Raw genomic sequence first — 17,077 nt, 5'->3', positions numbered from 1 at the left:
AAATTCGATGAACAGGGACAGCTAGGTGGCTCAGTGGACATCCAGGCCTAGAAAAGGGAGGTCTTGGGTTCAAATTTGACTTCAAACACTTCCTAGCTGTGTGACCCTAGGCAAGTCGCTTAACCCCCATATATATACATATATATGTATACATATATATATATATATATCTCAATACTTAACACAGTATTGATTCTAAAACACAATAGATAGAGTTAAAAACAAAACAGAACAAAACTCAACAAAACTATTCTTTCCCTAAAGATTTTTCAACACTTTGAGTCATCTGCCAATGTTCGACATAAATGTTAACTAGGCAGCAAAACATATTGAGTTAAATTTTACCTTTTCCTTTTGCTTCTGCCATCTTTTTCTGGAGTGCCTCTGGGAATGAATACAATGCTTAAATGATGGATTGGCAGTTGTTTGTAGTATACAGACAAAATCTTATTTTAACATATTTGAAAAGGCATAAAAACTACTTTCTTATGTTCAAATTTGTTTAAATGCTACAATGCTACCAAAACACTGAAGGATAGGAAATGTCAAGGAAGAAGAACCAATTTGAATTTGCAATGAGAAGACCTAGATTCTGCCTCAGCCACTTAGTGTGTGACTATAGGAAAATTAGGACTTCTCTGAACCTTAGAATCTTTATCTGCAAAATATGCCAGGTGGTATCTCACAGAACTGTCACACAATAAATGCTCTGGAAACAAAGGATTGTTCAGATGTAAGTGGTTTTGATGAATGGACAGAGATAGATATTTATATTTCTGGCACAAAGTTCTTCATTTACTCCAGTTAATAACTCCCAGCTTAGAAGCCATATCATTTTCATTTCTCTTCTGGCTTGACTAAATTCCAGTGAGGAATTTATTTTATAACAACTTAATGGTTTTTTAATATTTTTCAAATTAACGAAAATTGGATAGGGAAATAAGATAAGTTTTCTATAATCACAGAAATCAAACACACCATGAATTTAACTTTAAACCTCAGTAAAGGGGAAGAACAAAAAAACAGGTTAATAGAATGCTGTAAATAGCCCTCTTCTAACAATTATGAGTAACATCCAGCATAGATGGCTGTTCATACTTTGGAGAGAATTTCAAGCTTTATGGACAAAAAAGAGGAAATACAGATGATAAATGAAAATTTACCAAGTTTTGATAACAATGTTAAATTTTATTTTCAAAATCACCATAAAACTTAAATCTAGGAATTTTCAGATTAAAAAGTGTTAGAATTACAAAATGATCAGAAATGGCTTTTTAAAAAAAACCCTAATCTTCCATCTTAGAATCAATATTGTGTATTGGTTTCAAGGCAGAAGAGCAGTAGGGTTAAGTAACTTGTCCAGGGTCAACTCAATTAAGAAGTTTCTGAGGTCAGATTTTAACTCAGGGTCTCCCAACCTCAATCCACTGAACCACTTAGCTGCCCCCACAAATAATTTTTAAGTATGTTTACATAGTTTCTTTATAGATCCCAGCTTCTAGAATAATTTTATTAGGTTTATGCATTCAAAAAATAGATTAACTTTTTACTTAAAGCTACTTGATCTCTCATATTTAATGAGGTTACTTGGTCCCACAAACACCAAAACAAACAAAAAGCCTTCACAGATAGTTATTACACCTTTGTTTCTGTGAAGTGCATTTAATTCATGAAACATTTGTTTTAGTTCATTTTGGTATTAGAGGGAATGGCCCTTTCTTTTTTTTTTAATTAAGAAAATCCTTCCATGGTTACATGATTCATGTTCTTTCCCTTCCTTTCCCCACCCCGCTCCTGTAGCCAATGTAGCAATTCCACTGGGTTTTACATGTGCCATTGATCCAGACCTATTTTCATATTATTGATATTTGTACTACAGTGATTGTTTAGACTCTACATCCCCAATCATATCCCCATCAGCCCATGTGTTCAAGCAGTTGTTTTTCATCTGTGTTTCTCCTCCCACAGTTCTTCCTCTTAATGTGGCTACTTTTCTTTCTCATAAGTCCCTCAGCCTTGCTCTGGATCACTGCATTGCTGCTAGTAGAGAAGTCCATTATGTTCGATTGTACCACAGTGTATCAGCCTCTGAAAAAATGTTCTTCTGGCTCTGCTCCTTTCGCTCTGCATCAGTTCCTGGAGGTCTTTCCAGTTCACATGGAATTCCTCCAGTTTATTATTCCTTTGAGCGCAATAGTATTCCATCACCAGCATATACCACAATTTGTTCAGCCATTCCCCAATCAACAGACACCCCCTCATTTTCCAATTTTTTTGCCACCACAAAGAGCGTGGCTAATAAATATTTTTGTACAAGTCTTTTCCTTTATTATCTCTTTGGGGTACAGACCACAGCAGAATTTGGTTTATTGTACAAAACACAGGATGGGTAAGTGGACCAGGGAGATGGACGTGCTAGCTCTGGTATTTCTTAACTCCTCTCCCTACCCGGACCTGCAAAGGTCTCTTTGGTCCCAATAAATTGGGCTACACTCACTACTCTCTCTATCTACCTAAAATGTATCTAGCTGGCCAGTCCTGACAAGTTGGCCCACAATAAAACAGAACAGTAGTTTTGTCAGATAGGTTGGCTAGAGGCCCAAAGGCCGGAGCCCAGTTGGTCTGGCTCGGTTTAGGATAGATAGATCGGGTCCTCGCAGCTCACACACAACAGATGATTGAGATGGGAACCAAGTCACAGAATCAGGATCACTGAAGGCTTTTTGATTATTAGGAACCTCCAAGTTGAGTTGGGAACTTCAACTTCCTCCTGTAGCTCGATACCAAAATGGCCACAGGAAGTCAGCCTCTGCTCTCCCAGGTGTCCAGACGTCAATGGACTTCTTTGGAATCCAAGCGTCCCTTCCATTCTGGAACAGGAGCCCATACAGTTCCATGCGTGTGCCAAGCTGCCTGAAAAGTATCTGCATGTCCAGACCCTTTGCAAAAATCCTCTTCCCTGTATTCTAATTGAATCTGGTTCCCCTACCTGTTTTGCCACTTTTGGGTTTCTTTTGCTAGACCTTCACTTGGGTTCCTTGGGAACATCCACTAACCGTGGGCATTCCTCAAGGACTTTACTTGGCCTTTCCTTTCTCTCTGTACTATTTTACTTGCTGATCTTATTCACTAACATATTGAATCATTATCTCTGTACAGATGATTTTTAGATCCTATTCATCTAGTCCTGATCTCGTCTCTCATTACTATTAGGCATCTTGAACTGGATATCCCAGTCATCCTAAATCTATGTCTAAAATAATCATCTTTCCCTTAAACTCTTCCCAACTTTCCCATTACTGTCAAAGGCACTTCCTCTCTGCCACTTGGGCCAACAGATGTCATCCTTGTCTCCTTCTTGCACTCACTACACATCTGTTGTCACGTCTTTTTTTTTTTTTTAATAACCCTTACCTTCTGTCTGGATATCGATTCTAAAGCAAACAAGTGGCAAGGGCTAGGTAATTGGGTTTAAGTGTCCTTGGTCACTGTTAGGTAGTGTCTGAGGCCTGATTTGAACCCAAGTCTTCCCAACTCCAGATCTAGCTATCTGCTGTGCTGCCCCGTAAGCATGTCTTTTAAATCTTCCAAACATTTCTTAGATGCATGTCCTCTTCTTTGACACTGATGATTGCAATAGACATCGTTGGTCTCCCTGCTCCTCCAGTCCATCCTTCCTCTAGTGGGTCTCTTTTACTTCCAAGATAAAATATGAAATCCTGCTTGGCTTTGGAAGCCCCTTTCAACTTCTCAACATACCCTACAATCCACTGACACTGCTCTTTTTGCTTTCACGTGTCACACCTTCTTTCAATTCTGTGCTTGACTATCTTTGGCTTACATCATGTCTAAGGTCTCTTCTATGATTTGAGATTGTATATGAAGTTCTTCAACATAATATTGAGGTTATTCGAAAGCCAAATTTGGTATTTTTCACAAAACCTTATTAAGTTCTGTAGTTCCAGTCAGTGTTTAATGACAAATGTCATTATTTAACACCAAATGGAGTGTGGATGCTCAGTACACATTTATGATGCTGATAAGTCAAAAGACTAGAATAAGTGCTATAAATGTGAGTTCATGGAATGCTTTGGGGATTAACCACTGTTGGTTGTCAAAATTCATTTCTGTTAAAAAAAATTTCCTAAGATGTATTAGCATAATGGACATAATAAGAGTCTTTCTATGTTCTTCAGGGTCACTAGTTCATAATCTTAAGTACTGATGCAGAAGAACTGGACAAATCTGTACTGAATAAGATACACTTTAGAAAAATGTTTTTTTCTCAAAAAAAATAAACAAAAACCTGGAACACCACCTCCCCCATGCACGTTTGAAAAATTCTGATTAAGTGTAAGGTTCAAGTTAATCAAAGTTTTGCTATATAATCAAGGTTTTGATGTATTTGCAGACACATCAAGGAAAGGTAGGTGAAAAGGGACTCAAGAGCAAAAAATAAAACTCCAGATTTCTCCAACTGTAGCACAATTCAAGTTTATTCCATTTGTTCTTGCAACACAAAACTTAAACACAGTATTATTTAGCATTCTGATGTTTATGAACTAGGATAATATGAGAAACCTAACTGTCAAAAGAATTACATTGTGGAAAAATGAACTCAGATATATCAAAATGCACAAAAGCACTAGTTCTTTAAATTTTTATTTTATTACTGTTTAGAAAGATATGATTGTTCCTCCATTTACAAAATAGAATTAGGACAGCTTCATTTATTTACTTATTTAGCATGCAAAACACTGCAATTGCTTATGTGGGAGTGCACTCTCACCAGCTTCTTCTAATAGACACTCATGCGGACAATATTGCATGGGAGAAGGTAGCAGCTCAATTTAAGATTCAAACGTATTATAACAAAGTAGAGGGTGCAGAGGATGTAAAACTCAGTAAATATTTATAGGTCTTTAAATCTAACCATGGTTTGGTGAAAACAATAAAGAATGAATGGCCTACTTGTCAGCAGCTTCCACATATTCTATCTACCTGTCCTTTGTGAACAACTAGAATTTAGGAAAGTGTGCTGTGCATAGAAGAAATATATGGGTGTGTAAAGGAAAAGGATGGGACTGTCTGAATTTCCAAGTCCATAGCAATCTGTCTAGGTGTGGCGGTTGTAATTTGACACTTCACTGATGTGCTGGTGTGAGGCAAAAGTAAGCCACCTGTACATTATTACTTGAGACCAGAATAGGAAATGAAAGAATAGAAAACTCAAGAAAATGCAAGATATCTTTCTGAGATGCTTAATTTTACATTAAGAGGATAAAAATATTAATTTGACCTTTTGCTGATTCATGTAGTGCAAAAAAAGAAGATAGTTTTAGCTTTTTTTTTTTACCCCCAAAAATTAATGTTAAGTTGTTGTCAATTTCTCTGCCAAAGTAGTTCAGAGATACATTATAAATAATGCAGTTATTTAAGAAGTAAAAGTAAAAAGAAACCCCAAACCATCTCAGTTGGTCAGTACAGTTTATTTACAACACTGTGTTGTCTTAGCAAGGGAGCTCTTCACGATGATGGGGTTTGCTTACAAGATGGTAAAGGGGAAGGTGGAAAGGCAAAACTGCCTTTACTGAATTACAAGAAACAGGTTAACTTGTACAAAGCATCAAATAGTTTTATATACCACAATGACTGAGGAAATCAGAAGGCCTGGGAAAGGAGTACAAAGCACATTGTACTGCAATAGTCAACTACAATGAAACACTTTGAAAGGTAAAGGGGAAACTCTGTAAAGGGTAAGTTCTAAGCCTTTAAATAGAATTATGCTAATAGAACCCAAACCCACACACACACTGTACTACTTTAGCGGAACTAAAATGGACCCAGTGCCCTACATTTTAATAGAGGCACCACCATTTTAGTTCAGTGATGTAGGCCAGCCCTGATTAATAAATGTTCATTAAATATAAAAAGGCTGTATTAAGATGGCAAAACTATCCAAATATACTTGTCATTTAAAAATAATTATTCAGTGATTGGCTTCTCAGAATAAGAGAAATCATGGGGTTGGACTGGGTGTGGAAGTAGGAAGGGGGTGGAGTCACTTAGGGAGGAGGAAGGAACCTTGAATTAAAAAAACCCACTACACTTAACCAATCAGCAACTGTTTAATATGATTTGGTATTGGCCAGGCTGGTTGTTCTTAGTAATAATTTAATTCTCTGGAAGGATGCTGCACTATGTATAAAAATCTTCATTAAATTGTTCCCATTCCACAATCTGAATGCAAAGCCTTTAAAAAAGAATCTGAGGTACATTCAAAATCGTGTAACTTAGATGAAAAAAAAAATCTAACATTTATTAGTAAATTATACTTATCTGGATGTTTCTATTTAGTGCACACTTCTGATTTTTGTCATTATTTAAATGCGAGATATTAAAATTAGGTATTCATACTTTATTTTGCCATAATGCTCATGAAACAAATATGTAATGTGTACAATATTTTCTTCAAGTTATAAAAACACTGTAATTGAGTACTTATTCTAAATGTACAGAATCATTTTTAAAGTGTATCATACTCTTTGTGATACATGATTTTAAAATAGGAAACTACAATGTGGGTTGCCACTTGTCCAGCAAAAACTTAAAAGAGATTTTTGGTAACAAATTATGTTCGAGGAGACTTGATCAAATCAAATTTACCCAAATCTTAAACCCCACCCTAGCATGGTACAATAAGTAATCTCATTCCATAAGTATCAACATTCAATGTAGGGATGGTATTTAAGTTATGTTCCTTGATTCTTCAAATAAAATTAATTTCAAAGAAAAATTCCAAGTAGAAATAAGTAGAAGAAAACCTTCAGCTACCAGGAAACATGTTTCCTTTTTGTATAATACTAACAAACTTATGGCTATGATTCTACTTTTAAATCCCCGCTCACTGCTAGAAGAGTTTGAAAGTGTTTCATACATAATACACATTTCTCAAACTGGAGGAGAAAATGAATATATTGGAATGCTATTTCTCCTCAGACCCTCAAATCAAAGATTTTATAAATAAGACTGGTCAGTTTTATTTAAGGACACATGAAACCCACATGGAAAGGGAAGAGAAATTCAAAGTCCAGTCATCCAGCTACTTAGGGGTATATGCCCTTCCTCATCTGAACCGAGCCTTTGTTTAAATCAAAGTTACTGAGGAAAGATTTGGTCACCAACCATAGGCAACACTCTTAACCAGGCCAGGAAATCCCCATTACAGTGCAATCTTAAGGCAGAGGGCTATAGCTAATTGCTTATCTCAGCACCCTAAGTTTACAACATGGTAGCCACCACTGCTTCCACAGTTAGGGCTACAAAATATATAGAAGTAGGCCTTTATATAATCAGACCTTTCGACACAATCTAATTAATAGAACTAGTTAGGGAGCTGCACAGGTTGAATGTTAAACAGTATATTTTGTTTTTGCCCCTCCACAGGGCATGAGCTGAATTTTATTAGAAACATGAGAGAGTGACATGATCAGGAATCCCAATAAAGTCCTGATCATATGGATTTACTCTCTAAAAAATAGTTTTTCTGGTAGTCTGATTTATTATGAATTTCTCTCTCCCCTCACCTCTCTTAAAGTATTTAGCTGAAGAAGCTGGCAGATAGAGAGTGACAGACAGACAGGCAGCAGTGTGAGGCCACGGGAGAGGCATTCTTCCATATGGATCAGTCCATCCAGCCATCACTGAAGAAGAGCTTTGATTGCCTGGTTGTCAGTGGCTTCAAAGGCAGTTAGTCCATCTGGGCCTTTCACAGTTTTATCAGCACCCTGTAAAAGAGAGAGAGAAAGAAAAGAAAGAAGAGAGCTGTTATTACTAAAAGCTAATTTTTAGTGGAAAAGTGAGATTATTTTTCAATGGAGAAGAAAGGCTGTTACAATAGGATTACTTAGTTTAGGTGAATTAATGGCAATTATAAATTCCTTAACTGTCCTCACAAAAAAATGAGAGAGTAGACAAGATGATTTCTGAGTACCTTCCAGGTCAAAATATATGATTTCAGTAAGATAGCATAGTTCTGTGAGATAGTTCTTAAGAACAAACCATCACAAAGAAATCTAGGAATTAAACTAGGTTGGGAGGTCATAGATTAGATAGGAGAGGACTGTTTTCTTATTCATCAAATGTTTTCATAATACAGGCTACATAAGAAAGTAGCAGTTGGCACCGAGACAGGCAAAGCTGTTGTCTACAAGTAATTTTCTTTTACTATTACTACTGTGTATGTAGTGCGTTATATTTTATACAAACAGCCTCTTCCCAAAGCATCTGTAATTAATAGGAGAATAGAAATATGATTTGCTATTACAAAGGAATAAACTTGAAAGAAGATCCAGTTATTTATTTATAGCTTTTTCTTTTCTAAGACTGGAAAGTGATACTGCATATAACACATAATGAACACACACATTAAATCCACAGCTAGGATATAAAACAAGATGAATTTTCTTAGGATGATGAATGATATTGCTCATTTTACTTGATAAAAATATAGGCTTAAAACAATATGTTATAGGTTGTAGAGAATATTCTCTTTCCTTTCCAATTTCTCAGATGGACCTCTACATTACTCTAAACATGTTAAGAGCTGAGGAAGAAATCTCTATGTAATGCTGAGATGTCACACGGACTATATGGGCATCGTACCTGGGTGTGCACATGAACACACACAAATGTGTATTCATCAGCCTCTCATCTCCATGAAGCATATCGGTTTAACTTCTCTTGGTTCACAGTTAACACTGTGACAGGTAACCTTGTGGTGCCCGTAATAATATTTTCATTATCCTGGTTCTCTGTATGGCCCTAAGCCCAGAGTTCTTGTTCATGGTATCTCCAACACCAGATTGTCTCCTTCTGGTACCACTTTGTGTAAGCTCAGTTTTATTTCCTAAATTCTTTACCTTTTTCCTAAACCTCTTGCCTTAATTTGGAAGTTTTAAACTTGGGATGTGTACCTTTTAAAAACTATTTTGATAAGGCTGTATTTCAATATATAATAGGTTTCCTTTGTACATTATTTTATCCATTTAATAGTATTATTCTGATAGGTTTCACCAAACTGCTAAAAGGGGGCCCATGAGAGAAAAATGTTATGTTTAATGACCAGTATGCAAATGTATCACTTTTTGTTTTTAAAATGATAAATGTACAGTATTCTTGCAACATTAAGGATGAAAAGACTTTTTTAATAGTCTACCTATAATTTGCATTACAGGCTCCTTAGGCAATAAGGTGAAACCTAAGAACCTTTTCAAAAACAATGTTTTTTAAATAATGGAAAGAAATGTTAAATTTCAGTTAGAGGTTAGTGAAAATATTGATTCTCTCCCACCCCCCCACCCCAATCCAAGTTACAAACCCTTCATCTATAATCAAAGTACAGTTAGCTTCCAACACAAATGGTTGTTATGTGATTAGAACCTAAAGTATTTGTTGTACTGAGAATTCACTGGGCCAGAAAAACAACACATTATTATCATATACAATGTGAATCAAGAAAGGAGACAAATGTTGGCCTATAAAACCTTTCTTTGTTTTTAGGAAATTCCAACATTGGAGAGAGACTGCTATTTTGGCAGCTCTGAGTAGTTGAAGTTTAGCATTTCCTAATCTTGACATATATAGCAAAGTTTCCACCAAAGAATTTGGTAGAGGTGGAGGTGGCAGGAGTTGTCAAGGTAAAGCCTCAAGTTGGAAGATCACAACAGATTTCAAATACTAAAGAGAAGCTTAATCTACTTAACACTTAATCTATAAATTTAATGATTATGAGAGTGTTCCTAGATACCATAGGGGATTATAATCTCTGCCCTTAGGGAATCAGTCTAGTTGAAGTCTAGTTGAGGAACTAAGATGCATTTGTAAGAAACTATTAGACAACAATTAAACTTGAGGCATTTTGGACAAGCCCTTTATTGACTTACTCATGCTGGAAAAAAGGTACCCATAAGGTACTTCACACACTAAGACCGAAAGATAAAATAGGAGAAGAGGCCTAGGGGCCAAGAGTTTAGTTGTTTGGAAAATGTTTTGATATCCTGTCCAGTGTGTTAATAACAATCATTCCATGTTTGAGCTATTTAAAAATCAAAGTAGTAAACTAATTACTTGATGAACAATATAAATGTAGATTAAGTGTTAAGATGTAGATTGTCAGGAAGTTTTTTTTGGTATTGTGTAAATAGAATTAGCTCTAGCCCATTCATAGTCAAAACTCTACTTAACCTAGGCATAGAGATGAGGTCATCCCCACCTCCCTTAGTGGGGAGGGGAGATGGGTTACCCACACGTGACAATAAGTAACAAATCAAGAACAAGGGACTGCCCTTTGGGCAGTCCAAAACAGTGTAGAGGCTGCCATTTGTCCACTTGAATTAGAGGTGGACCCATGGGAAGTGACAAGAGTTAAGTATGTTGGTTACTTCCTGTGGAGGGAGTTCCCGCCTTGAACTTGGCACTGAAGGATCTCTGTGGAGACCTCAGGCAGCTTCTATTCTGAATGGTCACGAGGGTAAGTTAGGCTGACTTCCTTGGGCCTACCTTGGCGTTTCCAAACTCTACCTTTAAGTAGGCTCCGGCCTATCTGGTTGCTAGGCCTTGTGGCTTGTAGCCTCATTTATTTTAGCCTTTTAACCTTCTCTCTCCGTCCAGGCCTCTGCAGGCCTGGACTAGCCTCCTCCTCACTCTATTTCCCTACCTTTTACCCTCCTAATTGTAAATAAACTACCTTAAACCCAGTGCTGACTTGGGTCTAATTTAATTACAGAGTCAATCTGAATTGTTGATTCCTGGCAGCCACACTTTAAATATATATCTATAAAAACCTAAAATCTCCCTCTTACAGTATTATAGAGATTAAAGGATTCTATGAGAAAGGAAAGCATGTATCTGAAATAAAACAGGTAGGTCCCATGCATGAAGGGAAGATTTACAACAAATTAAAAATCATTATCATCATACGTAATCAAGTATTTGAAATCCAATAATCTAACATAAAATGTCACATTTCCTTTCAGTCTAGTCCTTTTCAGTTTAAATATTTGTCAAAGATGATAGATATTATTTATAATTTTAGTATGAAACTAGTATTTCAGGCAAAACTGTAGTTTCCTAAGGAAAAAGTAACTATTAGTTCAAATAGTTGTTCAGCCTTAAACTTGTAGAACAGAAAAACAAAAAGCAAAACATTAAAGGACAGGTATAAGTTAAGGATAAAAGTTAAAGCTTTCAGGAGATGAATAATGGCTGGGCACACTTTCCCTTATGTTCTAGGCAATGTGAATAGAGGTTCTTTAGAGAAAATTAATATTAGTAACATCTTCTCTTTAAATTAGTTAATATGAGAAAAGTGTGGCAGTCCTTTGGTATTAAAAATAGTATGACTTTCTGAGATTCAGGAATAGAAACAAGTAAGCTTCATGTGCCCTATGTTCTTGTCACCCTGGACCACCGGTTATTTCCTGACTATGGACTAGGTGATTTAAAAAAAACAAAAACAAAAACAAAAACACCTCACCTTCTGTCTTAGAAGGGTACTAAGTATTGCTTCCAAGGCAGAAGAGTGGTTAGGGCTGGCAATTGGAATTAAGTGACTTACCCAGGTCACATAGCTAGGAAGTGTCTGATTCTGGATTTGAACCCAGATCCTTCTATCTTTAAGCTTGGCTCTTAATCCACTTGGTATCTGTGACTTCAAAATAATAAATTTATCTACTCTTTTCACATCATTCAAATGCCATTTAAAAAAAGTTTATAAGACTAAGATAGGTTTGATGAGTACATATTATGGCGCCCTTGCTTATCATGACATGGGATTCAATTTCAATATAGGTAGTATGGGTTAGTGTGAGAATACTAGCAGTCAGGGGACTCTAAATCTGTCCTGATTGCTATTATCTACCTGTTTAGTAAATCACTAAATTATTCTGAGACTTTGTTTTCCCATTTTTGAAATGATTGAGTTGTATCAGATAATTTAATTAAAAATTTCTTTTAACTCTAAAATTTTATATATGATATAGAACTTCAGTTCAATCATACAAGACTGTGTCCTAGCAATGTTTCTTTTTAATCTTGTTCTCAGCTACTTAAGAGTTTAATCATTAGATGAGTTATACATGTTCTACAAAATAAGCAAATAAATAAGGCAACGGATATTCTCCTTTTATGTTGATATTATTTACTGTTTTTGACTGGGAGTTGCTTAATAAGCAATTGGAAGAGTCAGCTATTGTTAAAAAATAGCAACTTACCATTAATTAACTGTACCCAATTATATGCAAATTGAACCTTTCATACTTTCTGCTAATGTTCTCTAATACTTGGTCAAGCTTAAATAATATTCATCAAACATGCTATTTGATTAAACTTTTTAGCTATCTATTCCACAGTCAACTCATTCTGGTAGGTCAATCAGTATTTTAATATTAACTATTAAGGTAAGATATTCTGGTTAAGTACATACTTAGCACTTTTATGGACCTGTGCTAATATTTTTCAAATATATGGTATAGAACTTCAGTCTTAATCAACATACAAAAAAACTTACTTAAGACATCAAATATGAAAGACAGTTTTGGTTTTTGATGTAACTGGTTTTTCAGTTTTCTGTAGTTTATGGAAAACAAGTTATTAGTAAATTAAGAACAAATCCAGAATTTTATATTTATTAACTGGTATTATGTATGGTCCTTATCGTTCCCATCAATAGAACTTGTTCTTAGTATTTTATTTTTGGTCACTTAACTGATGTCTTCTTTGACTGAAGAGTACCTACACCAAAGGAATTCTTTCCCTCAAATATTCATCCAACAGTTTGTCTGGATCTCTTCTTTGCTCCTACTGCATTTTACTGTCATACTTTGTTGTCTACATGTCAAATATACTTAGAGAAGACTAAAGGCTCTTGAGGGCACAATGTATTGTTCTTCATTTTTGTGCTTAAGCACCTCACACAGCAATTTGTATCTATCAGGGACTTATGGATAAACTCGTTTGAACTTAAAACATATAACCTTTAAAAATCTTAATTCGCATGCTATTGATGATTTGCAGTATAATATGAACTATTCTTAATTTCCATATTGTAGTTTTTTAAGGGATTTTAGGTTATCTCTATTAGGAGCATATACTTTATAAGAAATAAACATTAAAGTCAACTTGAGTTTGATGAATGAAAACTCATCTCTCTAACCATTGCATTTCTCTAATCAATAGTGATTTAGAATATTTTTCCATAAAGTTATATATTCCTTTGATTTCTTTCAAAAACGGTCTATTTAGGCCTCAGACACTTCCCAGCTGTGTGACCCTGGGCAAGTCACTTGACCCCCATTGCCTACCCTTACCACTCTTCCACCTACAAGTCAATACACAGAAGTTAAGGGTTTAAAATAAAAAAATAAAAAAAAAGGTCTAGTTATATCCTTTGACCATTTATCAACTGGGGAATAACTCATAATCTTATAAATTTGACAAAGTTCCCTATACATTTAAGATATGAAACGTTTATCTGAAAAACTAGTATAACTCTCCTGCCTTGTCTCAATTTTCTTGGCCACATTGGATTTATTTGCACAAAACTTCTAAAATTTAATGAAATCAAAATTATCCAAGTTATAGCTCACAATGCTATCTATTGTTCAAAATTCTTCTTCTATCAACAAATTTGATAGATAATATGTTCCATGTTCCCTTAATTTACATATATATATTTCTTTATGTCTAGGTCATATATCCACTTTTATAGTATCTTGGTAAATGGTTTAAGGTAACAATAAACCAGCGATGGGCCACATGCGGCCCCCTGAAATGTTCTATCTGGCAGCATGACATTCCTAATGTGACAAATACAATGAGTAGGATACAATACAATGAAACTTTGAAAGAGTTGCCTTAGAAACAGACTGACAGATGAGCATTTCCTTTCCTTTGGCCCCCACTTTAAAAAGTTTTCCCATCACTGGTCTAAACTAGTTTCTGCCAGACTGCTTTCCAGTTTTCCCAATAATTTTTTTAAGATAGTGAATTCTTATGCCCAAAGCTTAAATCTTTACATTTATCAAACACAAGGTTATTATAATAATTGACTATGTATTGTATATCTACTCTAATCCAGTGATCTAACATCCTACTTCTTAGCCAGGAACATATAGTTTTGATAATTGATAGTGAGGTGGCCCAGTGGATAGAGCCTTAGAATCAGAAAGATTCATTTTCATTAGTTTAAATCCAATCCCAGACACTTACTAGCTGTGTGACTCTGGGCAAGTCTAGCCTCTGACTGTTTAACAAAAGGATCTGTTGAAGAAAAAAAAGCCAAACTACTACAGTATCCTTGACAAGAAAATCCCATGGATAAGTATGGCCCATGGGGTTAAGAAGAGTCAGACAATACTGAATGACTGAATAACAACCATAATACAGTTAGTTTAAGATTTAGAACTGCTAGATTTCTTTCCTTTACATTTTTTCCATCAATACTTTTGGTATTATTGACCTTTTGTTATTTCAAATGAATTTTATTATTTTTTTCTAGCTTGGTAAGATACTGTTTTTGGTAATTAAATTTGGGCAGCATTGTATGAATAAGATTAGTTTAGGTAGAATGACCATTTTTTTATATTGGCTTGGCCCACCAGTGAACAATTATTTAAATCTGACATTTATTTGTATAAAAAACTTCTTATAATTATGTTCATATAGTTCCTGGGTTTATCTTGACAGGAATTCTCCCAGGTATTTTTAATTGTCTATGGTTATTTATTTTTAAATCTCTTATTTAACATTCCATCTTAGAATCAATACTATGAATTGGTTCAAAGGCAGAAGAGCATTAAGGGTTAGGTAATAGAGGTTAAATGATTTGCCCAGGGTCGCAAAGGTAGGAAGTATTCAGTCTCTAGGCCTGGCTCTCTACCCACTGAGCCACCCTGCTGCCCCCTCTATGGTTATTTTAAATGAAATATCTCTTCTTGCAGGCTTTGTTGGTGAGCTTATATAACTATCTTGGCAACTTATGTGGATTTATTTTATATCCTGCTGCTTTGCTAAAATTGTTTTAATTAACTTTTTTTAGTTGGATCTCTAGGATTTTCCAATATTGTCTTTCAAAAAAGGAGTTTTATTACCTCATTGCCTATAATGATTCTTTCAATTTCTTTTTCTTCTCTTATTATTGCTAACATTTCCAGTATATAATTGAATATCGGTGATAATAGGCATCCTTGATTCACTCTTGATATTACCGAGAATACTAGCTTATCCCCAATACATGTAATATTTGCAGATGACTTTAGGTGGTTGCTTCTTTAATTTTAAGGAAAAATCCACTTATGCCTACTGTACTATATATAACTCATAGAAATTAGATTAAGATGGCACTGAATTCTATATAAGATGTATGTTAAAATAAATGAACTTCTGAATCTAGAAAATCTCTGTTGCTAATCATTTGATCACTCAATAGAACTTATCTATAATTACCACTCTTCTCAACAATATGTTCAAATTAAAATTACACTGTGCTACAAAATCCAATTACAAAAGCTATTGCTTCATTCAACATTAAATGAAGCACAGGTATTTGAGGTTTTAATCCAAGAGTACAGTAAAGCTGAGAGTAATGAATTAAGTCATAGTTCCAGTCTTATAGGTGGGTCTCTTGTTAGAATGTACCACTCAACAGTCAAAAGTTTCATTAAGTACTGGAAGTGACACAGGAGACAGAGCACTCAGCCGGGAGTTGGAAAGATCTGAGTTTAAATCTAGCCTGGGAAACTTACTAGCTCTGTGAGACCTGGCCAAGTTACTTAATCTATCTTATCTATTCAAGTGTAAAATATTCCCTTATATGTATAATAGTTTTTATAGTTATGTTCTCAAAGAGATGACAATCACTTTTCTCTAGTTCTTCCAGTAGTGTGTCTTCTTATTGGTCATTAGATTAAGATCTCCTATTTAGACTATTAGCTGTTAAACTAATGTTTATAGATGGACTAGAAATTGTTTGAGTCTTAGCACCTCTCCTCTCCATTTCTAACATCAATGAAGAACTTGACAGATATTACTCAGGCCAGATGACCCATTTTTTATGTTTCTTTGTTGCCACAGTCAACCACCAAATAACCAATATGTTGGGTTTTCATATTTAGCTAGGTTGGTGCTTAGAAAGAGGACACGGTATTTTCTGAGGGACCAAAGAAGAAATCTTTCTAGCATAATAAGTGGCCGGAGCTTGTATTCTATTGCTATAACTTCTGAGAAACCAAGCTCACTGCCACCACCACTTTACTGCTGAACCAATGAAGCAAGACTTTGAGGAAGATGAAATTTGATGGCGATAAATGGAAAGTACTACATTACATTTGGGCTTTTTAAAAAATAACAGTGTTTTAAGCATAAGATACAGAAAGTAAGGCTGGGTAGTAATGTATGTGAAAAAAGATTGGGATGTTTTAGATAACTATATAATCTCAATGAGTCAACAATACAAAATGGCAGGCAAAAAAAAAGAAAATTTATTCTTAGGTTGTATTGAAAGGTATATTGTCATGAACAAAGGAGTTAGTTTTGCTATATATCTGGTGTGCGCACATGTGGGTGTATATTTTGTGGCAGATTGCTTTCCTTTTCTTTTATTATTATTTTTAATCAAAACTGTGTATTCTCTGGGACTATTCCAGCCTTGGTAGTATATTGGCTTCACACAGAGATTTTATCAATGAACTGGGGTGGGAGGTAAGCAGTTCTGAGTAGCTCACCACTGGCTGGGAATTTTCAGTCCACAGCCAATGGCTGTACACCTCCCACGGAATGTTCAGAATCTTCTGACTTCCAGTCTGGCTCTGTGTGTCCAAGAGAGAGAACTTCCTGTCCCCCTGTTAACCCACCACCTGGGTGTGCCAAACTCCAAGACAGAAGAGCAGTAAGCAATGGGGGTTAAATGACTTGCCCAGGGTTATACAGTTAGAAAGAATCTGAAGACAGATTTGAACCGAGGAGCTCCCCCTTTTAAGTCTGACTCTCAATCCATTGAGCCACCCTGCTGCCCTCTTTC

At 35.4% G+C, this 17,077-nt stretch overlaps 1 protein-coding gene across 1 annotated transcript in view; it reads right to left on the bottom strand.

Moving 5' to 3' along the window:
- Nucleotides 1-4,478: 4,478 nt before the first annotated feature.
- The window catches only part of MTPN (myotrophin), a 66,015-nt gene continuing 53,416 nt past the window's right edge, over nucleotides 4,479-17,077 (bottom strand). The window contains exon 4 of the mRNA XM_044677299.1: nucleotides 4,479-7,787. Coding sequence (XP_044533234.1) covers nucleotides 7,701-7,787 — 87 coding nt within the window. The 3' untranslated portion in view covers nucleotides 4,479-7,700. The remainder of the gene's footprint in view (nucleotides 7,788-17,077) is intronic.

This window comes from Gracilinanus agilis, chromosome 5, assembly GCF_016433145.1.
Source record: "Gracilinanus agilis isolate LMUSP501 chromosome 5, AgileGrace, whole genome shotgun sequence".
NCBI classification, from domain to species: Eukaryota; Metazoa; Chordata; class Mammalia; order Didelphimorphia; family Didelphidae; genus Gracilinanus; species Gracilinanus agilis.
This window is presented reverse-complemented; position numbering and strand designations above follow the sequence as displayed.